The sequence below is a fragment of the Stegostoma tigrinum genome, chromosome 8 (assembly GCF_030684315.1).
Source record: "Stegostoma tigrinum isolate sSteTig4 chromosome 8, sSteTig4.hap1, whole genome shotgun sequence".
In the NCBI taxonomy this organism is placed as follows: Eukaryota; Metazoa; Chordata; class Chondrichthyes; order Orectolobiformes; family Stegostomatidae; genus Stegostoma; species Stegostoma tigrinum.
This window is the reverse complement of record NC_081361.1, coordinates 12,671,464-12,691,841: the sequence shown is the minus strand read 5'-3', so window position 1 is coordinate 12,691,841 and position 20,378 is coordinate 12,671,464. Positions and strand designations below refer to the sequence as shown.

Genomic DNA, 20,378 nt, shown 5'->3' with positions numbered 1-20,378 from the left:
CGATCAACAAATGAGTGCTTAAAGTCAGTCTTTTAATCAGGTTGTTGGAGGTTTTCAAGAGGTTTTTCACCCAATGATTTTAAAATAATTCCATTGCTATTGCATAGCTTCTGAGGACTGTACATAATGTATACTGTATGACTGGCTATGAAAGGTATGTAAGTGAATGAAAGTGGCATGGGGTGAGGTTCAGGGGGCCTTCAAACAATGTTGGGGCTAATCGCTGTGCCTGGTAACCAGGACAGGCCTCCTAACTGAAAATAATAAAATGTGAGGCTGGATGAACACTGCAGGCCCAGCAGCATCTCAGGAGCACAAAAGCTGACATTTCGGGCCTAGAAGGGTCTAGGCCCGAAACGTCAGCTTTTGTGCTCCTGAGATGCTGCTGGGCCTGCTGTGTTCATCCACCCTCACATTTTATTATCTTGGATTCTCCAGCATCTGCAGTTCCCATTATCACAGGCCTCCTAACTGACTTCTGCACTCTATCACAGCTCAGTAAGTGAACTGTGAACATGATACCTGTGCAAAAAGCTGATCCTGGTCGAGGTCACACAGGGGTTGGAAGTGCATTTTGGAAGGCACAGAAGTGCCTAGCTCAACTTTCTGATGCCCACATGAAAATCTGGGCCACTACATTTATGTTGCTTGTGCTGAGAAAACCCAAATAGTACAGTACAACTCAAATTTGTGAGCAAAGATTTTCCAAATAACGGTATATCAGACTTGCTGGCAGAACTGAAAACAATGTTATAAAACATACTGTACACCGCTGCGACAAAAGTTAGCTAAAAGAGGGTGAGAGTGTGTCGTGGCTCCTTCTCAGACTGGAGGATCTTTCACAGTGTAGCTCCCCAAACACCACTATTTTTGATATCCTTTAAGTACTTGGAATGTGAAATACAGAGCACGACTGTAAAATTTAAGAGGTAGTATAAAATTTGGAAATTATTTAAACAGCAGAGATAGAAACAGGCTTCAAGAGCGCAGTGAGGATGACAAAGTGGGTGGTCACATGACAGAAGAATTTCATCTAAGTGTGACGTAATGCATTTTCAAAAGTAGGAATAAGTGAGAATATGACATATAAAAAGATGCACAAAGCAGCTCAGGGATGTTAATGTATGAAATTTAGGGGCTAGAAGAGGCGATGGCCTAGTGATACTATCACTAGACTTTTAATCCAGAAATTCAGATAATGCTCTGGACACCCAAATTCAAATCCAGCCAGATGAAATTGGAATTCAATAAACATCTGGAATTAAGGGCATAATGATGTTCACAAAACCACTGTCGATTGTCAGAAAAACCCACTCAGTTCCTTCAAGGATGGAATCTGCCATCCCTATCTGATCTGGCCTACATGTGATCCAGATTCACAGCAACGTGGTTGACTCTCAACTGCCATTCAGCTGTATAAATTACTAGAAATTTTCAAAACAGGAATGAAATTGGACAGGTCATCTGGCATTGACATGGCATCAGAAACAACAATAGGTCGATCCTGCAAAGTGCTCCTTATTAACATCTGGATCTAGTACCAAAATTAGCAGAGTTGTCTCACATACTATCATAGAATCCCTTCAGTGTGGAAGTAGGCCATTTGGCCCATTGAATTCACACTAACCATTCAAACAGCAGCCCGCCAGTCAAACAACTGTCTGATATTGTCTGAGAGATGTGATTCTGTGAGCGTGGCTATGTCCCAGGCACCATTATCACCACTGGGAAGTACCAGCCCAGCAGAGGTGGCAAAGTGGTATATACAGTCAGAAGGGAGTTGTCCTGCGAGTCCTCAACACTGATCATGGACACAATGATGTCTCATGGCATCAGGCCAAACATAGGAAAGAAGGCCTCCTATTGATTACCACAAATATTTCTCCTGTGGCTGATGAATCAGTGCTACCCCATGCTGGAGGAATCTCTAAAGGTGGCAAAAGTGCAGAGTGTCTCTGGGGATTTCAATGACCACCACCAAGATAGGCTCGACAGCATTATTACTGATTGAACTGGTTGACACCTAAAGGACAGTGCTGCTCAACTGAATCTGCAGGTTGGGAGGTAACAACATACTTGACCTCAGCAGTGCCAATCTGTCTGCCACAGATGTGGTTGTTCATGACAGTATTGGTAACAGCGATTACTGCACACATCACAGTGCTAAATGGGAAAGACTTCAAATAGATCTGGCAACTCAATATGAAACATTCATGAGGCACTGTGGGCCACAGCAGCAGCAAAATTATACTGCAACAAGATCTCACAACCTCATCCATCACTCTAGCTTTATCAACAAACCAGAGAATCAACTCTTTTCAATGGAGAGTGCAATAAAGGATGCCAAGAACAGCACCAGGCATACCTAAAACCGAGATGCCAATCTGATGAATCTACCAACCGGCCAACTTACAGGCCAAACAGTAGAAGCAGTAAGTAATAGATAGAGCTAAGCAATCCCACAACAAACGGATCAGATTGAAGCTGTGCAGTCCTGTCACATCCAGTTGTGAATGGTGGTGGAAAAATCAAGCAATTCACTAGAGGAGCAAAATCCCTGGGTATTGTCATTCTCAATGACAGCTGAATTTAGCACCAATGTAAACGAAAAGGCTGATGCCTTTGCAACAATCTGCAGCCAGTCGTGTTCAGTCAATGATCCATCCTGGCCTCCTCCTGTGGTCCCCAGTATCACAGTTGCCAGTCTTCAGCCAATTCAATTCACTCCACATGATAAAGAAACAGTTGAAGGTACCGAATATTGTAAAGGCTATGGGCCTTAACAACTGAAGACGTGTTCCAAACTTGCCGCTCCCCTAGCCAAACTGCTTCAGTACGGCTACAATAATGGCATCTGCCCAAAAATATGGAAAATTATTCAGGTATATTTTATAAACAAAAAGAACAGAACAATTCCAACCCGCAAATTACTGCCCCATCACTGAAGAGATGGAAGGTGTCATCAACAGTGCTAGCAGGCAGCACCTTTGTAGCAACAGCCTGCTTACTGACCCAGCCTGGGTTCCACCAGGAGCACTCTGCGTTTTACTTCAATACAAACTTGATTCGAACATGGACAAAAGAGCTAAATTCCAGAGGTGAAGTGAGAATGACAGCCTTTGCTATGGAGGCCCAAATTTGACCAAGGTGAGGCATCACAAAGCCAGAGCAAAACTAGAGTCAATGGGAATTGAGGGAAAACTCTGCCATAATGAAATAAAGAACTGTGGATGTTGGAGGTCTGAAATAAAAACTAAAGAAGCAGAAGAAACTCAGCAGGTCTGACAGCATCCATGAGAACAGAGCAGAGTTAACGTTTCAAGTGTGGTGACTCTTCATCAGAACTCTGCTGGTTGGAGTCAGATCCACCTCAAAGGAAGATAGTCATTGATGTTGGTGGTCAGTCATCTCAGCTTCTGGACATCTCCGTAAGTTTACTATCAGAGGAACTCTATCTGCTTGGGGATTTTATGATACACTGCTGGAGCAAGTGAGACTTGAACTGTGGCTTCCCGGCTTAAAGATATGGGCATTACCACTGCACCACAGAGGCCCAGTTCCTCAGGATACAGTCCTAGGCGCAACCATCCTTTGCTGCTTCATCAATAACTTTCCCAATTCTGATCTTATGGAGGGATGTTCACCAATGATTGCACAATGTACAGCACCATCTGTGACTCCTCAGATAGCAAAGAAGTCCACGCCAAACGCGACAAGACTTGGACATCATCTAGGGTCTGAGCTGAATAGTGGCTGGTTACATTCACGCCATGCCCAATAAAAAGGAGAGTCTAACTCCGCATTTTGACACTGAATGGTGTTACTAACACTGAATCCCTTATTAACACCTTGGGGTTACCACTGACCAGAAACTGAACTTGGCTCACCAGATAAATACAATGGCTACAAGACCAGATCGAAGGCTTGGAATATGTGTTTATTTCATCTTCTGGCTCCCCAAAGTCTGTCCACCATCTATGAGGCACACATCAGGAGTGTGATGGAATACCTCCCACTTAACTGAATGAGTGCAACTCCAACAACAGTTAAGAAATTTAATACCATTCAGAATAAAGCAGCCACTTGATTTGCATCAAATCCATTCCTCCACCACTGACAATCATTCGCATCACTACAAGATTCACAGCAGAAATTCACTAAAGATACTTCAGCTGCACCTACCAAACCCACAACTGATTCCACCTAGAAGAACAGGGCAGCAGATACATGGGAACAACACCACCTGTAGGTTCCCTTCCAAGCATCTCACCATTTCGACTTGGAAGTATATCACTGTTTCTTCACTGTCATTGGGTCAAAATCTTGGAACTCCCTACGGCATATGCACTGCAGTGGTTCAAGGCAGCAGCTCACCACCACCACCACCATCTCAACAGCAACCAGGAACGGGCAATAAATGCTGGCCCAGCCAGTGAGCGAATAAAAAGAGTGGCAGACAGGTTAGCAAACGAGTTAATAAAGCAAATGGAATCCTGGGTTATACAAGTAAAGTCAGCAAGTAATGCTAATTCTATATAAAATGTCAGTTAGGCCTGCTGGTATTACGGTAAATCCTCAGTTTCTGTGAAATCACAAATCATGAATTTGCCTACACGTGCCAAATAAAAGAGTAACAACAAAAACAAAAGCCTTGTGCAAAAATCACACTTTCACGTTTTTTAAACGAGCTTCACCCTCGCAAATTTCATCACTCAGAGGTTCTCGGAATGGAACCCTTGTGTCTCCAGAGGAATTACGATATATGGCCAAATCTGAGTCTCACATGAAGATTTGAAAGAGGGTACAGAAGAGATTATTGGAATGGTTCCAAGAATAAAGAGATTATACATAAGTGAACAGACTGAAGCAGAAATGTTATAAAGGCAAATGATATCAGAATTTAATATGTCAATGCGTCCAGATGACGTAAGAAAGGAGGAACTGTTTTCAGAGGCCAAAGGTTATTTAGCAGTTGTTATGCTTTTAAGATCATTGGTAGAAGATCCAGAAGTGACATGACAAAAAGCCTTTTCACACAATGAATAGTTAGGATTTGATGGGGATGTTGGATATAAATTTAATAGCAGCCTTCAAAAGGAGAACAGATTAGTCTCTGAAAGAGAGAAATAATTGAAGGGATACAAAAAGAGGGTAAGGGACTGGGAGTCAAGGGTCTGTTGCAAGAGCTTTGCTGATACAGAGCTAATGGAATGAAGGTCCTCCTTTTGTGCTATAATTTTCCATGATACAAATAGAATGATCCAAGATTAGTATCTGTTGTTTGTATTTTCTGCCTCAATCATGAAAAATGCTGTGATTACTTTCTGTGCAAAATGGCAGTTAAACTATAGTATGTGATGTGGCTGTACTTCATTGAAAGATAAAACAATTGTCAATTGGGGAACATTCTCCATGAGGAGGAAACAAATAATCCCAGAATACTCTTTGCTCTTCTGAAAAATTTTAATCCAGTAGTAAGTTGACCTTTAGTAGAGCTGCTAAAGAATAATACTGTACACAGAAGTCACAAGAAGGATCAAGAAAATGGCCAAGAGTATGGGCAACACATTTTTGCACACAGTTGATTGAACAAATTGGAACAGGTTGAATGTTCAGATATTGCCCATCAAATTCAAATGCGGTCCTTTATTAATAGAGGGGAAATAATGTGACATGATCTCGGTATTCACTACTCTACTAATCACCCGTGAAACCCACGAACTACTTTCTTCATGTGGCTCAGGTTCTTGATCTACTCAGCATTTGCCAACAGAAATAGATTGAAATTCAATTAATGGAAGTTACACAATGCAGCAAGTGTATTTTAATGATTTGCAAATGCATAAACAACAAAGCTGAAAATTGTGTAGACTGCAAGAGTACGAGTACATTGTCAAAAATGTCCCCAACTGTCCAACCTGCAAATAAACTATTATCATATTCCACAGTGATCTTGCTTTTCATTTGAACACCCTCAACTCCACACACAAACTTCCTATTATACGATTTCCACAAACTCACATAAGCTAAGACAGACAAGCTAACTTAAGTCAGTTCTGGGATTGTATCACGCACTTACACACCATACAGTGAACTATACATCCCACAGCAATAGGAAATAAGAGAAATATTGGCTCAATTCAAAGGGCATTTATATTTCTGTGCAGATCATACATGTAACACTCCACTACCCAAACACGTATGATAGTAAAATGAAGATTTACCGGTCATTGTCAGAATTCCTGAGTGATGGTAGTATCTGGCGGAAACTGGTATTGCGGTCAAGCTTTGGCTGGCTCTTTGTTCGTTTTATAGAGCCCTTTAATCGTTTGCTGAAAAAACCCTACAATAAAAGGAAAAACAAAAAAAACTTTATTAGATTTACGTAAGCCAAGGACAAGCTTATCTCTGAAAAGGCAAAATAAAGGGAAAGGATGCACAGGCTGAGAAATATGGAGAAAATTTACAAGAAAAAATTAAAGTAACTAAAGACACAAGATAATCTGCTTTCAATCCTCAAGACATGAAGCCACTAATTTATTCAGACTTCTCAAACTTTGGGAAATAATAATGTTTATATGTACTGAAAAATTTTAAAAAGTGTGGTCCAATTAAAAATGATTAAGTGACTGCACTGCATCCCAAAAAAATTATTATATGCATTTTACCAAGTGACAAAATCTGAATTGGAATAGCTGAAACTGGCTAACAGTGCTTCCTGGAGTCAGAAATTATACGAAACTATATGCAACTTGCATGGGTGACATGGAAATCAGTTGCAGAAACAGAAAGCATTTGTGCTTTAATTGTCGACCTAACAAAGCTGACTTTCACCCACATAGTCAAGTGACTGAAACTGTATACTTAAATGCCCTAGAGTGTGGAAACAGGCCCTTCGGCCCAACAAGTCCACATGAACTCTTAGAGCATCCCAACCAGACCCATTCCCCTACAACCCACCTAAATCTACATTTCCCTGAACACTATGGGCAATTTAGCATGGTAAATCCACTTTGCGTGTACATCTTTTCACACTGGGAGGAAACTGGAGCACCCGGAGGAAAGCCATGCAGGCATGGGGAGAAGGTGCCAACTCCATACAGACTGTTGCCCAAGAGTGGAATCGAACCCAGGCCCCTGGTGCTGTGAGGCAGCAGCGCTAACCAAGGAGCCACCGTGCCACCCAGAATCTGGATCTGTGTTACGTGCATGTGCAATAAAAAGCAGAAAAGTAGTTACAAGTGGTTTCCAGGGCTAGAATCATACAGAGTACACAATCATTAGATTACTAGAAAATAATGCATTAAGTGGCATATTGTTTCTGGTTTGAGCTGTTTATGTCACCATGGCATACTATGGTTGAAGGGGAAGAAAAAAAACAAAAACAAGACACTTTACATCAATGACAACCAAGTGTGGAGCTGGATGAACACAGCAGGCCAAGCAGCATCTTAGGAGCACAAAATTCAACGTTTCGGGCCTAGACCCTTTTCTGATGAAGGGTCTAGGTCCGTAATGTCATCTTTGGTGCTCGGAAGATGCTGCTTGGCCTGCTGTGTTCATCCAGCTCCACACTTGGCTATCTTACACTTTACATCAATTCCCAGCCACCAGAGGGAGCTTCACACCACCAGACAGGCAATTTTTCTCAACTGCAGGCAAATGGTATCTAAGCGGTCCGGCAGTCCATGCAGCATCTTAGCAGCAGGAAAGCTGGCATTTTGGGCCTAAACCTTTTTCTGATGAAGGGTCTAGGCCCGAAACATCAGCTTTCCAGCTCCTAAGATGCTGCTTGCCCTGGTGTGTTCATCCAGCTCTACACCTTGTTATCTCGGATTCTCCAGCATCTGCAGTTCCTATTATCTCTGGTCCTGCAGTCCAATTCAGGGTAACCTTAATAAGTCTTTAACATAGGAAAGAAAACAATTTTTGGGAGAAATAAATACTTTTACTAAATTGCATGGCTTCCCTTCGGGTGCTCCAGTTTCCTCCCAATGTGCAAAGCTGTGCACGCAAGGTGGATTGACCATGCTAAATTGCCCAGAGTGTTCAGGGATGTGTAGATTTAGGTAGGTTATAGGGGAATGGGTCTGGGTGGAATGCTGTAAGAGTTCATGTGGACTTGTTGGGCCGAAGAGCCTGTTTCCACACTCTAGGGAGTTTAAGTATACAGGTTGAGTCACTTGACTGTGTGGTTTAATAAAAGCTCTGATTCACAAGGACTCTGCTGGAATGAACAGGATCAAACATCATAATACTACATATTTATACTTTGGTGCAGAACTATAAGATGACCATGGTTTAATACTGAGATAAGAAAAGACTGCTTAAAATTTAATGCATTTACAAGCAGTGATTTGAGAACACGCTCTAACACAATTCAGAAAACTAGTTGGCTTCCTTAAATATTCATTACTAAACTCACAATTGAGAAGTTGCAGCAAACTGACGATACACATACTCAGTGTCTAGGCTACAAGAAACAATTTATTAACTGTGAAACAACTCAGTAAATCCACTGCATGTAAATCAACATTCAGGGAGTCACCACTGACCAGAAACATCCTGGATCAGGGCAAAAGCCTGTCATAAACTGGGAATTCTAATGCAATAAACCTCCTGACCCCCCAAAGTTTGTCCACAATTTACAAATCAGAAGTTAAGTGTGTGATGAAATATTCCCTACTTGCTAGAATCAATGCAACTCCAACAACTCATCAGGACCTTGATAGTTAGACAGAACAAAGCAGTCCATTTCATTTGCACCCGACCCATCAACTTCAACACTCTCTCTCCCCCCACAACTGGTGCACAGTGGTGGAGCTATGTACTATCTACAGGATACTCTGCAATCACTCACCCAAGTTTCTTCAACTGCACTTTCCAAACCTGGCAGATCTACTACATTGAACGTAGGCAACAGGTGCATGGTCACATTACCACAAACACAAGTTCTCCTCCCAACCACACACTATCCCCATTTGGAAATATATCGCAGTTCTTTTATTCTTACTGGGTCAAAAACTTGGAACATTTTCAACCAGAAAGTGCTGTGTTAATACATTCACAATAAAGATTCCACTGGTTTATGAAATCAGCTTCCCTCTACCATCACGTGGAGAATTAGAAACATACAATTGATGGCCATGTCATTCATAACAATATCCCAGAAATAACTAAATAAAAAGATCTGACAACACTATGGTCTGGCTCACTCTCTCAAAACTTGGGATCTGTCTACTTCCTATTTATCCCTTCAGTAGCACCATGCTTCCACAACATTATTCCCCAAGGTCCTATCTCATCTGCCTGGCCGAACCTTTTTCTTATGATTTTGAAAATAGAGCAGTAATTCAGGTGTCTCTACTGGTAGCATAGCAATCAATCCATCTTCAGTTGTGGAACTTTTAAGCTCTTGAACAGGCTAGCCCAGTCAGGATCAGGGTCAGCTGGAAAACAAGCGTGCAGACCTTCAAACACAAAACAAAATAAGCTTTAAGAAAATAAATTGATTACTCCCATTCTCTGATAACGTCATCAAAATCAGCTGGATGTGTTGTAACACATCCAGGCATCCACTGCTCCTTGCCCTACCCAACCCAGCCAGAAATAGTAAAAGCATTACACAGACAATTAAACCATAGATTAAATGATTCAAAATTTTTGGTGTGTCTCCACGAATGAGCAACATGCTTTGATAATATGTGTTCAGCTTGATCATTTCAAATTACAATGATTAAAACATTGCCAACATTCAACTGTATTTTGCCAAAAATACTACTTTCATAATACTTTCTATTAGACAAGGCCTGAAGGAAGCAATCCATTCAACTGACAGGGTTAAGAAGTTCAATAACTGCTGTGCCTCAATGTCCTTTCTGCTCACAGTTTGATGCAATCAGAAATCTCTTAAGTGCGAGTTGAACAAATATAAGCAAATAAACACATAAAGGTGAGGATAAACCAACAAATTTTAGATTAGCTTTTACTGTCAACTAATACATGCAGTTTCCCCTCGAGGGGATGCAGCAAATCTTGGTTTACTTGCTTGGGAGTAAGAGGAAGGACCACAATATGGAAGTGCATTGTGATCAAGAGTAAAATTGATTAAGCAACAAAATTAATGAATCTTGTAGATGCATTTTCTTTTCAAATGAATGATGTCAGGACTGGGGAGAGGAAGAAATGACAGAAGTAAATCACAGAAGGTGAGTTTTAAATTTTAAAAACATTCAGCTCTGACTTTTTCAGGGGGATTTACATTGCACAACCAAGTGCCTCCAGTGAACATTTGATATCCTGCAGATACACACATTCTCAAACACGTTTACAGTTCAGATGGGCCAATTCTATCAAACAACTTCATGCCAAATTAAAGCAGTACTTTAAAAGCCTCTTCACCATACTAAAAATGTTTACTCTAAACGAGGTTTTGTATTTAAGGCATATTTAGGATTTCTTCTCACCTTTCCCCACTATTACATTCCTAAGACCAAATTTTTTTACAATTCTGAAACAAATACTGTAAAATGCTGCACACTGCTTTTAATTATTGGTACACTCCTATCGTGATTTTGAGTATAATAATTCAACACTAAGTATTCAGCTGCAGCAGAATTACACTCCCTCAACCAATACCCTGCCTACCTGAAAGTTAGCTGATACAGCTATTATGAAAAGACCTTAATTTTTAATCTTCTATGAACAAAGCCAAGAGTTGACACAGTTGAAAATTCATTCAACGTGAAATGAAATATACAAGTCCCAAAACAGTACCACAAATCAATATTATCTCAACAACTGAACTGGAAAAAATACAGGCCATCCACTTCTGCTAAGCGTGATTTCAGTACCTGTCCTCAAACCCAGCAGCAACAAAGCACCACGCTGGGAAATCCATGCTCGGTAATTCTACACCTCCAAACGAGACTCCCAACTGAAAATTAGCAGATTTTGAAAAGATTCCAGTGTTTCGACTAGGTATGGTGAAGGTCACAAAATCATTTACTTTCCTCCCCCTTCCAGAGCTAAGCTCTGTTCTCCAAGCTTGCTCACACAAATACAGAATTATTTCTCCCCCATAAGCGAAAACTACAACAGCAAAGGACCCCTCCTTAGCAACGGGTAGTTTCCATCTGGAGCCGCTCAGAGCGATCTTTTAAGGCCGAGCCAGGTGTCCAATTCCTTCCTGATTTTCCCCAATATAAACGGAGACAAAATCTGTACGTCGGGCAAGTTTAGCTTCCTTTCAAATCAAATGAAAAGTTTAAAAACATGTCCAAATCCATTGGAGAAAGGAACTGTTTAGGAGTTTAAATGTGAGTAAAATCTTAGCACATGGGTGAGAGTACAATTGCTGTCAACGTTCACACAGACGATCAGGACCACAGTGAATCACACGATGTTTGCGATCCACCTTAACGCTGAGATAGCTCATGCAATGGCAGTGTTGAATTACAAGTTAACCATTCACCATTTAAACAAATCATGTGTAAGAATTTCAGGACTGACCCAGGTATACAGAAAGTAAGTGCAGTCGAACTCCATGAAGGTAAAACCGAGGTAGAACCACTGTTCTAGGTCTAAGTTTTTTGATGGCTGGTGAAAATTAAACATGCCTCAAATTTTACAGTCAACAGGTTATCTCCTGTATTCATAAGCAGTTCTGCTCATTGCACTTAGAAGTCGAGAAAAAGAAAGCATTTCGGCTACGAGTGAAATTCATAGGCATCCGTTGAGAGCGAAAGAAACAATTAAAGTACAGCATTCCAAAAACTGTTCCTGCCTCTCAGGCTTTTCAAAATATGGTTTTGTACACCACACAAATCGGGGGGCCGGGAGGGGAAATGGGGAATAAGTAGTCTGACCCGATAATCTGGTAATGCTTTTACACTGAAGAATATACCATAAATATCGCGGTAGAAATTCAATGCTTAAATAATGTAATTAGGAGATCATCTGATTGAAGGTATTTTGAATGATGTGTAGACTCAATAATAACTTCCAACAGAGACTTCAAAAAATGCTGGATTGGCTGTAAAGCATCTTGGGACATTCCGAGAACATGGAGGACGCTGTATAAATGCATATTTACATCACACGAAGATAAATTTTCACAACTTCCAAGGAAAGGCATTGGTGCATTGCCTGCTTATTAAGTTAAATAAAATTTGCGAGTTCTTATGAATCTCCTGATTCTTCATCACAACTGACCTGGGAACTCTGAATGACTTAGAGACAGTAGGAACTGCTGATGCTGGAAAATCTGATATAACAAGGTGTCGAGCTGGATGAACACAGCAGGTGAAGCAGCATCAGAGGAGCAGGAAAGCTGATGTTTTGGGCCTAGACCCTTTTTCTGAAGCTGCTTGACCTGTTATGTTCATCCAGCTCTACAGTCTGAATGATCAAACAGTTTCGTCCTGGAAGCCAGGAGAAGGTGAAATAACAATGATATGAGACAATAGTGCTTTTGTTGGAATGACTGCATCAACTTCTAGAGGACATGGCACTGGAAAATGCATCATTCTTACTTGCTGTTTGTCTTGCAAACACCCCTGATCGGTGAGGGTGGATGGTGGAGTGGGTGGGGGGGGGGGGGTCTTTGACTTTGTCCTTCATCATCATTATCATCCTATGGCAAAGCGCATATTTGACACTCCAGTGCAGACAAAATTTCAACTGCCTATTCCTGGTTCTTCTTTGTTCCTATTGAAAAGTTATCCTTTTCTCAAGGGAAAATTAAATTGGAACCTGAAGTGTTATCTATGTCACAAATACAGACAATAAAAAAAGAAAAAGTCAAGCATGGAACAATCTGAACATAAAGTTTCATTTCACATTTGTTCATGATACTTATGCTTTAAAAACATGTGGTGTGGATTTTCCTGAAACAATCCTGACTCTATTGACCTTCAATATGCAAGGTAGGACCTGGATAAAAATGTCCTGCCCAATTTTTGAAAGATCAAATTTTTGCCATTGGGGGGAAATGGGATAATGTGATTCACACAGGAAGGAAACACAAAATCAATCGGGCCATTTGAATTCTTTACTGAGTTCAAATAGACTGCAATTTGGCTAATGCAAGGTATTTAACTCATTGAAGGTGGGAGCTTAAACCTGACTGAGTTGACATAAATACTTTATAAGAACAGCTAAGGTCTATTTAAATGCTTTGATCAGAAGTTACTTAAATATCCAGCCCTTTAAAAATGAAAATATGCTGCAACTGTCAATGAAAGTAGGAAAATCCTGTTTTTATTGACGCACCAGGTGGTATAGCAACTGTTCCATTGGTTGTTTGTTTGATATTTCCCAAAGGGCTCTTTTTGAATGTCTGGGTGAAAATAAAGCCCATAGAATTGGAACCAGACTTTGTGCAAGATTTTCAATGTTACCAAACATATTCCATCCAGGCATGTTCGCTTTTCATGAGTTTGTGCAACAAATTCACTCTCTCCACCTCACCAAGCTGTTTCTATCTCCTTGGATTAGGAGTCAGAAGCATGTTTTGCTATGGTCCCTAAATTATTAGTACATTTGAATGTTGAGTTCTTCTCACAGCTGTCATTTGTCATTTACTTTTGTCATTTGGTTCCATAATTTCCTAATCCACCACTCACATAATCATTATCATAGATTCTTTACTGAATACAAATGTCTTCACCTATCTACTGCATTCACTTTATTTATTTACATTGGTGACTGCCTTGATATATTTTAGTTTCAATGCAAATATGTAAACAAAATGATTTATTAAGTTTAACAATAACCTATTGAAATGGCTGAATGGATAAATTAAGAACCCCATACTGTTAGGATTCTTACCCAGAATTAGTCCTTGTAAATCAGAAAATTGCTAAGCAGTTATCCTTTGTGTATAACTCTAATAATAGGAATTGCTCAGCAAAGCAATGAGTTCACTCTGGTTTATTAAGTGAAAATTCACTGATAATTTATGCAGCTACATTTCTCATGAGAACAATTGCGAGTGTCTGATCTGAAAGTGTACCACACTGCAAGATATTATATACAATCTCCATTATTACATCTACAAATAATGTTATAGCCACCAAAATGAGGAAATGCACCACAGGTGTTCTAAGCTTTCCCAAAACACAGATTCCCAGCTATTTGTATTCATGATAGGAAAATTAGAACAGGAATAGGTTATTCAGTCCAGTCCTGGCTAATCAAACACTTCAATGCCATTTATCTACGCAATCTGCATAACCCTTTATGATGTTGATAATCAAAACATTATAAAGCTCTACTTCAAATGCAAAGACCGAACTTCTAGAACCCTCTTGGGTACTGAATTGCAAACGGTTACCACACTCTGAGAGGAAAAAAAACTCATCATTTCTGTCCTAAATGGCTTTCCTTTATTTTTACATAATGCCCCTGTTTCTAGATTCAAAAACGACGGGAAACATCTGATCTGAATCTGATCTGTCTATCCCTTTCAGTATTTGTAGATTTCAATAAGATTACCCTTCATTCTTGAAAATTTTAGAGATGACAGCCCCAGTTTGACAATTTCTCTTCAGAACACAGGTCTGCATCCTGAGAATAAATCTGGTGAACCTTGATTGCACTCCCTCAAAGGGAAAAATATCTTTCCTGAGATAAGGGAGGGTTAAACTGCACACTGCAAACCAGGTGTGGTCTAACCAAGCTCAAAATCATCATCAGTGACTCAGTGACAAGGACACCTAAGGACCATTTGTATGCCTACCCCGTAAATTTATTAGTTCTACCAAAATGGATAATCACATTTATCCACTTTACATTCCTCTTCCCATTTTCTTGCCTGGGTACTCCGCCTTTCCAAATCCTCCTGAAAAACATTTACATCTTCCTGGGAATACACATTACACTTTAGCTTGATCTCATCTGCAAATTTGGTCCCTATTACATTTGGTCCCTATGATCAAATCATTAATAAAATATTACGAAGACTTGGGCTCCAAGTGTGCTTACACCACCAGTCACAGTCTTCCAACATGAGAATTACCCTATTCCTACGGCACGGTGGCTCAGTGGTTACAACTGCAGCCTCACAGCACCAGGGACCAGGGTTCGATTTCAGCCTTGGGTGACTGCCTGTGTAGAGTTTGCACATTCTCCCCACGTCTGCATGAGTTTCCTCTGGGTACTCTGGTTTCCTTCCACAGTCCGATGATGTGCAGGCTAGATGGATTGGCCATGTTAAATTGCCTGTAGTGTTCAGGGGTATGTGGGTTATAGGGGGGTGGGTCTGGGTGGAATGCTTCAAGGGTGGTGCGGACTTGTTGGGCCGAAGGTCCTGTTTGCACACTGTAGGTAATCTAATCTAATCTACTCTTCATTTTCTATCTGATTTAATCTTCAGTTCAGGCCCTTACTTTCTATTCAACAAACACTCAAAAGGACACTGACCTCCTCCCCTATCATTACTGTGCATTTCAACTGTCTAGCCTTGAAAAGGCTGATTACTGAAGAAGACATCAGCTTGAATCATCACAGCCAAGAATGGCATCATTCTTTCACTTTCCTACAGTGTATTTTGAGTAACTGTATTCAGGTGCAATTGAACCACATGCTAGATTGTATGTGTTTGTTTAATAGTGCAAACTAATCTCCTCGTCCTTTATACATTAAATTAGAGGATATGCTGCTGTAAAATGGCAGACCTATTGGAGCAAATAGGACATAATCTATTTTTGTCAACGTGGAGTTGTGTGATGCCATGCTGGTTCCATTCTGGCCATAAAACTAAATGCTATAATTAGGCACTTTCCAAGACCTATGAGGCACAGAATAGAAGGAGGCATTCGGTCTCTTGAGCCATTTCCACCACCCAATTAAAAATGTGTCAACTTTGAAAAATCAGAATGATTTAGGAAGAGTCGGCTTTATGAAAGAGAGAAAACAAGACCTTTTTTAGGGTTCTGATTTGCCAGGTTTGCTAAGGGAGAATCAGTGAACATACCGGATTTGGATTATCAGAAGGCAAATGATAAAGATGCTGCTCAAGAACTGATCCCAGTAAGTCAGAAAATGGCTAAGCACAAAATACCAAGATTGTGACTCCTAGGATTGGGTATATTGGCATAGAATGATGATTGGTTGATAAACAGAAAACTGTGGTAAGGAGCAGAACTTTGTCCTTTACGAGTGTAGGTAGTGAGATAGATGACAGGTAAGACATTTTATTCAATGGAGTGAAAGCCCACTTAATCAGCGTTACCTTCCCGTCTTTGACGGAATTAAGTTCTGGGTGAGAAGGCCCATGGGTGACCTCACTGCCTCCACTGGCAATTTCAGAACCTTAAGTGGTCATTAATGATCACCTAAGGTGTCATCCTGCTATTCCTTCTTGTCAGCATGCAATGTTCCCAGAAACAAGAAGTGTGTGGACTCCTTGCGCAAGGAGAGGGTTCAAACATAGGTCCTTAATCCTTTGTATTTAACTTGGGTAGGCTGCAATCCACCCTTTGCCCTTGATTTTGAACCCATCCCACCCTCCTCTCCCCATACCTTTGGCTTGCAATTCCTGGCAGGCAAGACAATCATCTCTGGTAAACTAATCTCAGTGCAAAGTTCACCAGCATCCTCAGTTCACCTGATTAACAGAAGATATGCTGGCCCTTCCTTAGAACAGACAGCATGGGTCTCTCAAAAGCTCTTCAGCCAGCAGCCAAAACCCTCACCAACAAGGGAAAATTCTGTCCTAAGTGTAAACAGACAATTCTTGGTACAGCAAAGTATAAACTGGGGTGCTAAAAAGATCAATGCTGTGACTGAACTGTGATTTATGGGGAGATGCCAAGTACTCTCTGGAGTTTGGGAGAATGATAAGTGAAGTGGTTTCATCAAAGCTTATTCAATTCTTATTACCAGCTTGAGAAGGTGGATGCTGAGGTTGTTTCCAACAATAACAAAAATTACTGCAGAAACTCAGCAGGTCTGGCAACATCTGAGAGACAAAATAGGATCAGCGACCCTTCTTCAGAACCCTGAGATTGCTTTCCTTGGTAGAAGTGTGTAGGAATCATAATTGCAGTTTAAGTGGTCAGCCATTTATGCTTAGTTGATAAACATATGAGATTGAAAGAAAAGCACTTTACAGCCAATTTAAAAACTTCTGAAATATAATAATTGCTGCAATAGTGGATAGATTTTTGTGCACTAAGGAAATTAAGGAATAGGAGCATAGAATGGCAAAGTGAAGTTGATTTTGAATTTCACTGATGATACTGAACAATGGAATAGATGTGACAGATCATATGGCCTACAGCTACTATAATAAAATGTGAGGCTGGATGAACACAGCAGGCCAAGCAGCATCTCAGGAGCACAAAAGTTGACGTTTCGGGCCTAGACCCTTCATCAGAGAGGGAGATGGGGAGAGGGAACTGGAATAAATAGGGAGAGAGGGAGAGGGGGAGGCGGACCGAAGATGGAGAGTAAAGAAGATAGGTGGAGAGAGTGTAGGTGGGGAGGTAGGGAGGGGATAGGTCAGTCCAGGGAAGACGGACAGGTCAAGGAGGTGGGATGAGGTTAGTAGGTAGCTGGGGGTGCGGCTTGGGGTGGGAGGAAGGGATGGGTGAGAGGAAGAACCGGTTAGGGAGGCAGAGACAGGTTGGACTGGTTTTGGGATGCAGTGGGTGGGGGGGGGGGGGGGGGGGGGGAAGAGCTGGGCTGGTTGTGTGGTGCAGTGGGGGGAGGGGACGAACTGGGCTGGTTTAGGGATGCAGTAGGGGAAGGGGAGATTTTGAAACTGGTGAAGTCCACATTGATACCATATGGCTGCAAGGTTCCCAGGCGGAATATGAGTTGCTGTTCCTGCAACCTTCGGGTGGCATCATTGTGGCAGTGCAGGAGGCCCATGATGGACATGTCATCAAGAGAATGGGAGGGGGAGTGGAAATGGTTTGCGACTGGGAGGTGCAGTTGTTTGTTGCGAACTGAGCGGAGGTGTTCTGCAAAGCGGTCCCCAAGCCTCTGCTTGCTTTCCCCAATGTAGAGGAAGCCACACCGGGTACAGTGGATGCAGTATACCACATTGGCAGATGTGCAGGTGAACCTCTGCTTAATGTGGAATGTCACCCTGCAGCCATATGGTATCAATGTGGACTTCACCAGTTTCAAAATCTCCCCTTCCCCTACTGCATCCCTAAACCAGCCCAGTTCGTCCCCTCCCCCTACTGCACCACACAACCAGCCCAGCTCTTCCCCCCCCCCCACCCACTGCATCCCAAAACCAGTCCAACCTGTCTCTGCCTCCCTAACTGGTTCTTCCTCTCACCCATCCCTTCCTCCCACCCCAAGCCGCACCCCCAGCTACCTACTAACCTCATCCCACCTCCTTGACCTGTCCGTCTTCCCTGGACTGACCTATCCCCTCCCTACCTCCCCACCTACACTCTCTCCACCTATCTTCTTTACTCTCCATCTTCGGTCCGCCTCCCCCTCTCTCCCTATTTATTCCAGTTCCCTCTCGCCATCCCCCTCTCTGATGAAGGGTCTAGGCCCGAAACGTCAGCTTTTGTGCTCCTGAGATGCTGCTTGGCCTGCTGTGTTCATCCAGCCTCACATTTTATTATCTTGGAATTCTCCAGCATCTGCAGTTCCCATTATCTCTGGCCTACAGCTACTGCTTTTTCTCAGACCATGGTTGAACTGGGATGTTAGGTATGCATTTCCTCAGCCTCACTCTGATACAGTAACTTTTTTTGTCCATCTGTGCACTTCAAAACCCTTCTTGTGCAATTAGCACAATAAAGTCATACTTGAACACTGACTCATGTGTCAAGGGCTTCAAATGGCCATATTTTTATTGGATAGCATTGTAATGCTTTGAAACAGTATTTTTTTATGCCAGTATACAATTCCAAAGTCAGTACTCCACAAACTTATCCAAATGGTCTTTCTTAATGCCCAAACCTGTCAAAGCAATCTGGTTGCAATAGGTACATTCCTCGCAGCCAGAACTCTCCATAATGTTCAAAGAAGGTTTTTAAACAATCACAGAATGCAGTGTAGAAAGAGTTGACTGACATGTTTGTGAGCTCTCTGTAAGTACAACTTCCATTCGATTATTTGGAATCTAAACAGAGAAATAAACTTAAATTCTGATAATAAAACGCTGTTCACTTTTGCTTGCAATTTGTTAATAGCAACTGTTGCATTTACTGTTTATTAGTTAGTGCTTATCAGTTAAGATGAAAAATTAAGAGCGTTCATATATAATGGCAAACTGATGAAGCAGCGCTTATTTTGCCCAAAATGACCAAGGAAAGGAGCAAGTTTCCTGCTTGCTCCTTCAGTGCGATCATCCTTATGCACATTCTTTGCAACCACCATGCTAGGCATGGAAGTGCATTTTCCAGAGCCAGGAGGCAATTTCTGAGGGTTGAGGCTACTGCCGCACCTGTTCCCCAACCTGTTGCTTCCCCCTTGCCGTTGGTGTAGAAGGACTGGCGATCTACTTCCTTATTCAGATGCCACAATGGCCACTAAAATGGTTGCTGACATGCGCAGATAGGGCCGGTAATGTCAGCTGGCAACAAAGCTGCTTCCCACATTCTGTTGCTCCACCTGGTGGTAGTGTTCACAACAAACATGCTCTGAATAATTATCCAAATATATATTTTCAGTTACATTCTACAACATGTCTCATACAAGCAAAAAATGTAACATACAACAAAATTCAAACTCTTAAATGAATATTAGCATTGTGAGTCATAAATCATTTAACTAAGGACTCCAAGAAATTGGTGGCATAGTAGACAGTGAAAAGGTTTCTAAGATTAGAAAGGGATTTTCATCAAATCGGTCATTGGGCTAACAAAATGGCAGATGGAGTTCAATCTGGATAAATGTGCGGTACTTTGGTACACAAGATATAGAAGCCCGAACACACGCATCAGCAAGTTCAGGACCACCTTCTTTCCAGCCGTTATCATACTGTTGAATAGATTCTAGCCTCAAATAATGTAACCGGCTCTGTGACCTGCGTACCAAGAAGTCTTTTTGATCTGTACACCTTTTGCCTGCTGAGATCTGCCTGTACCACTTGTAAACAAAGCTTTTCACTGTATTTCGGGACACGTGATAATCAATCAATCAACAAACAAGGGTAGGACTTATCCAATTAATGGTAGAGCCTTGGATAATGTTGTCCACCAGAGGGACCTGGGGGTGTAGTACATAGTTCTTTAAAGTTTGTGTCACAGAAAGACATATTGGTTAAAAAGGTGTTTGGCACGCTTGCCTTCATTGCTCAGTCCTTTGAGTATAGGAGTTGGGAAGTCATGTTGAGGTTGGACAGGACATTGCTGAGGCCTCTTCCAGAATACTGTGTCCAGTTCTGGATGCCCAGTTATAGG

General features: G+C 41.5%; 1 protein-coding gene across 11 annotated transcripts in view; it reads right to left on the bottom strand.

Annotated features, from left to right (window-relative positions):
* The window catches only part of rasal2 (RAS protein activator like 2), a 348,750-nt gene that overhangs the window by 89,749 nt on the left and 238,623 nt on the right, over positions 1–20,378 (bottom strand). For all 11 annotated transcript variants that reach the window (XM_059647745.1, XM_059647746.1, XM_059647747.1 and 8 more), the window contains one exon: positions 6,225–6,343. In XM_059647745.1, coding sequence (XP_059503728.1) covers positions 6,225–6,343 — 119 coding nt within the window. The remainder of the gene's footprint in view (positions 1–6,224; positions 6,344–20,378) is intronic.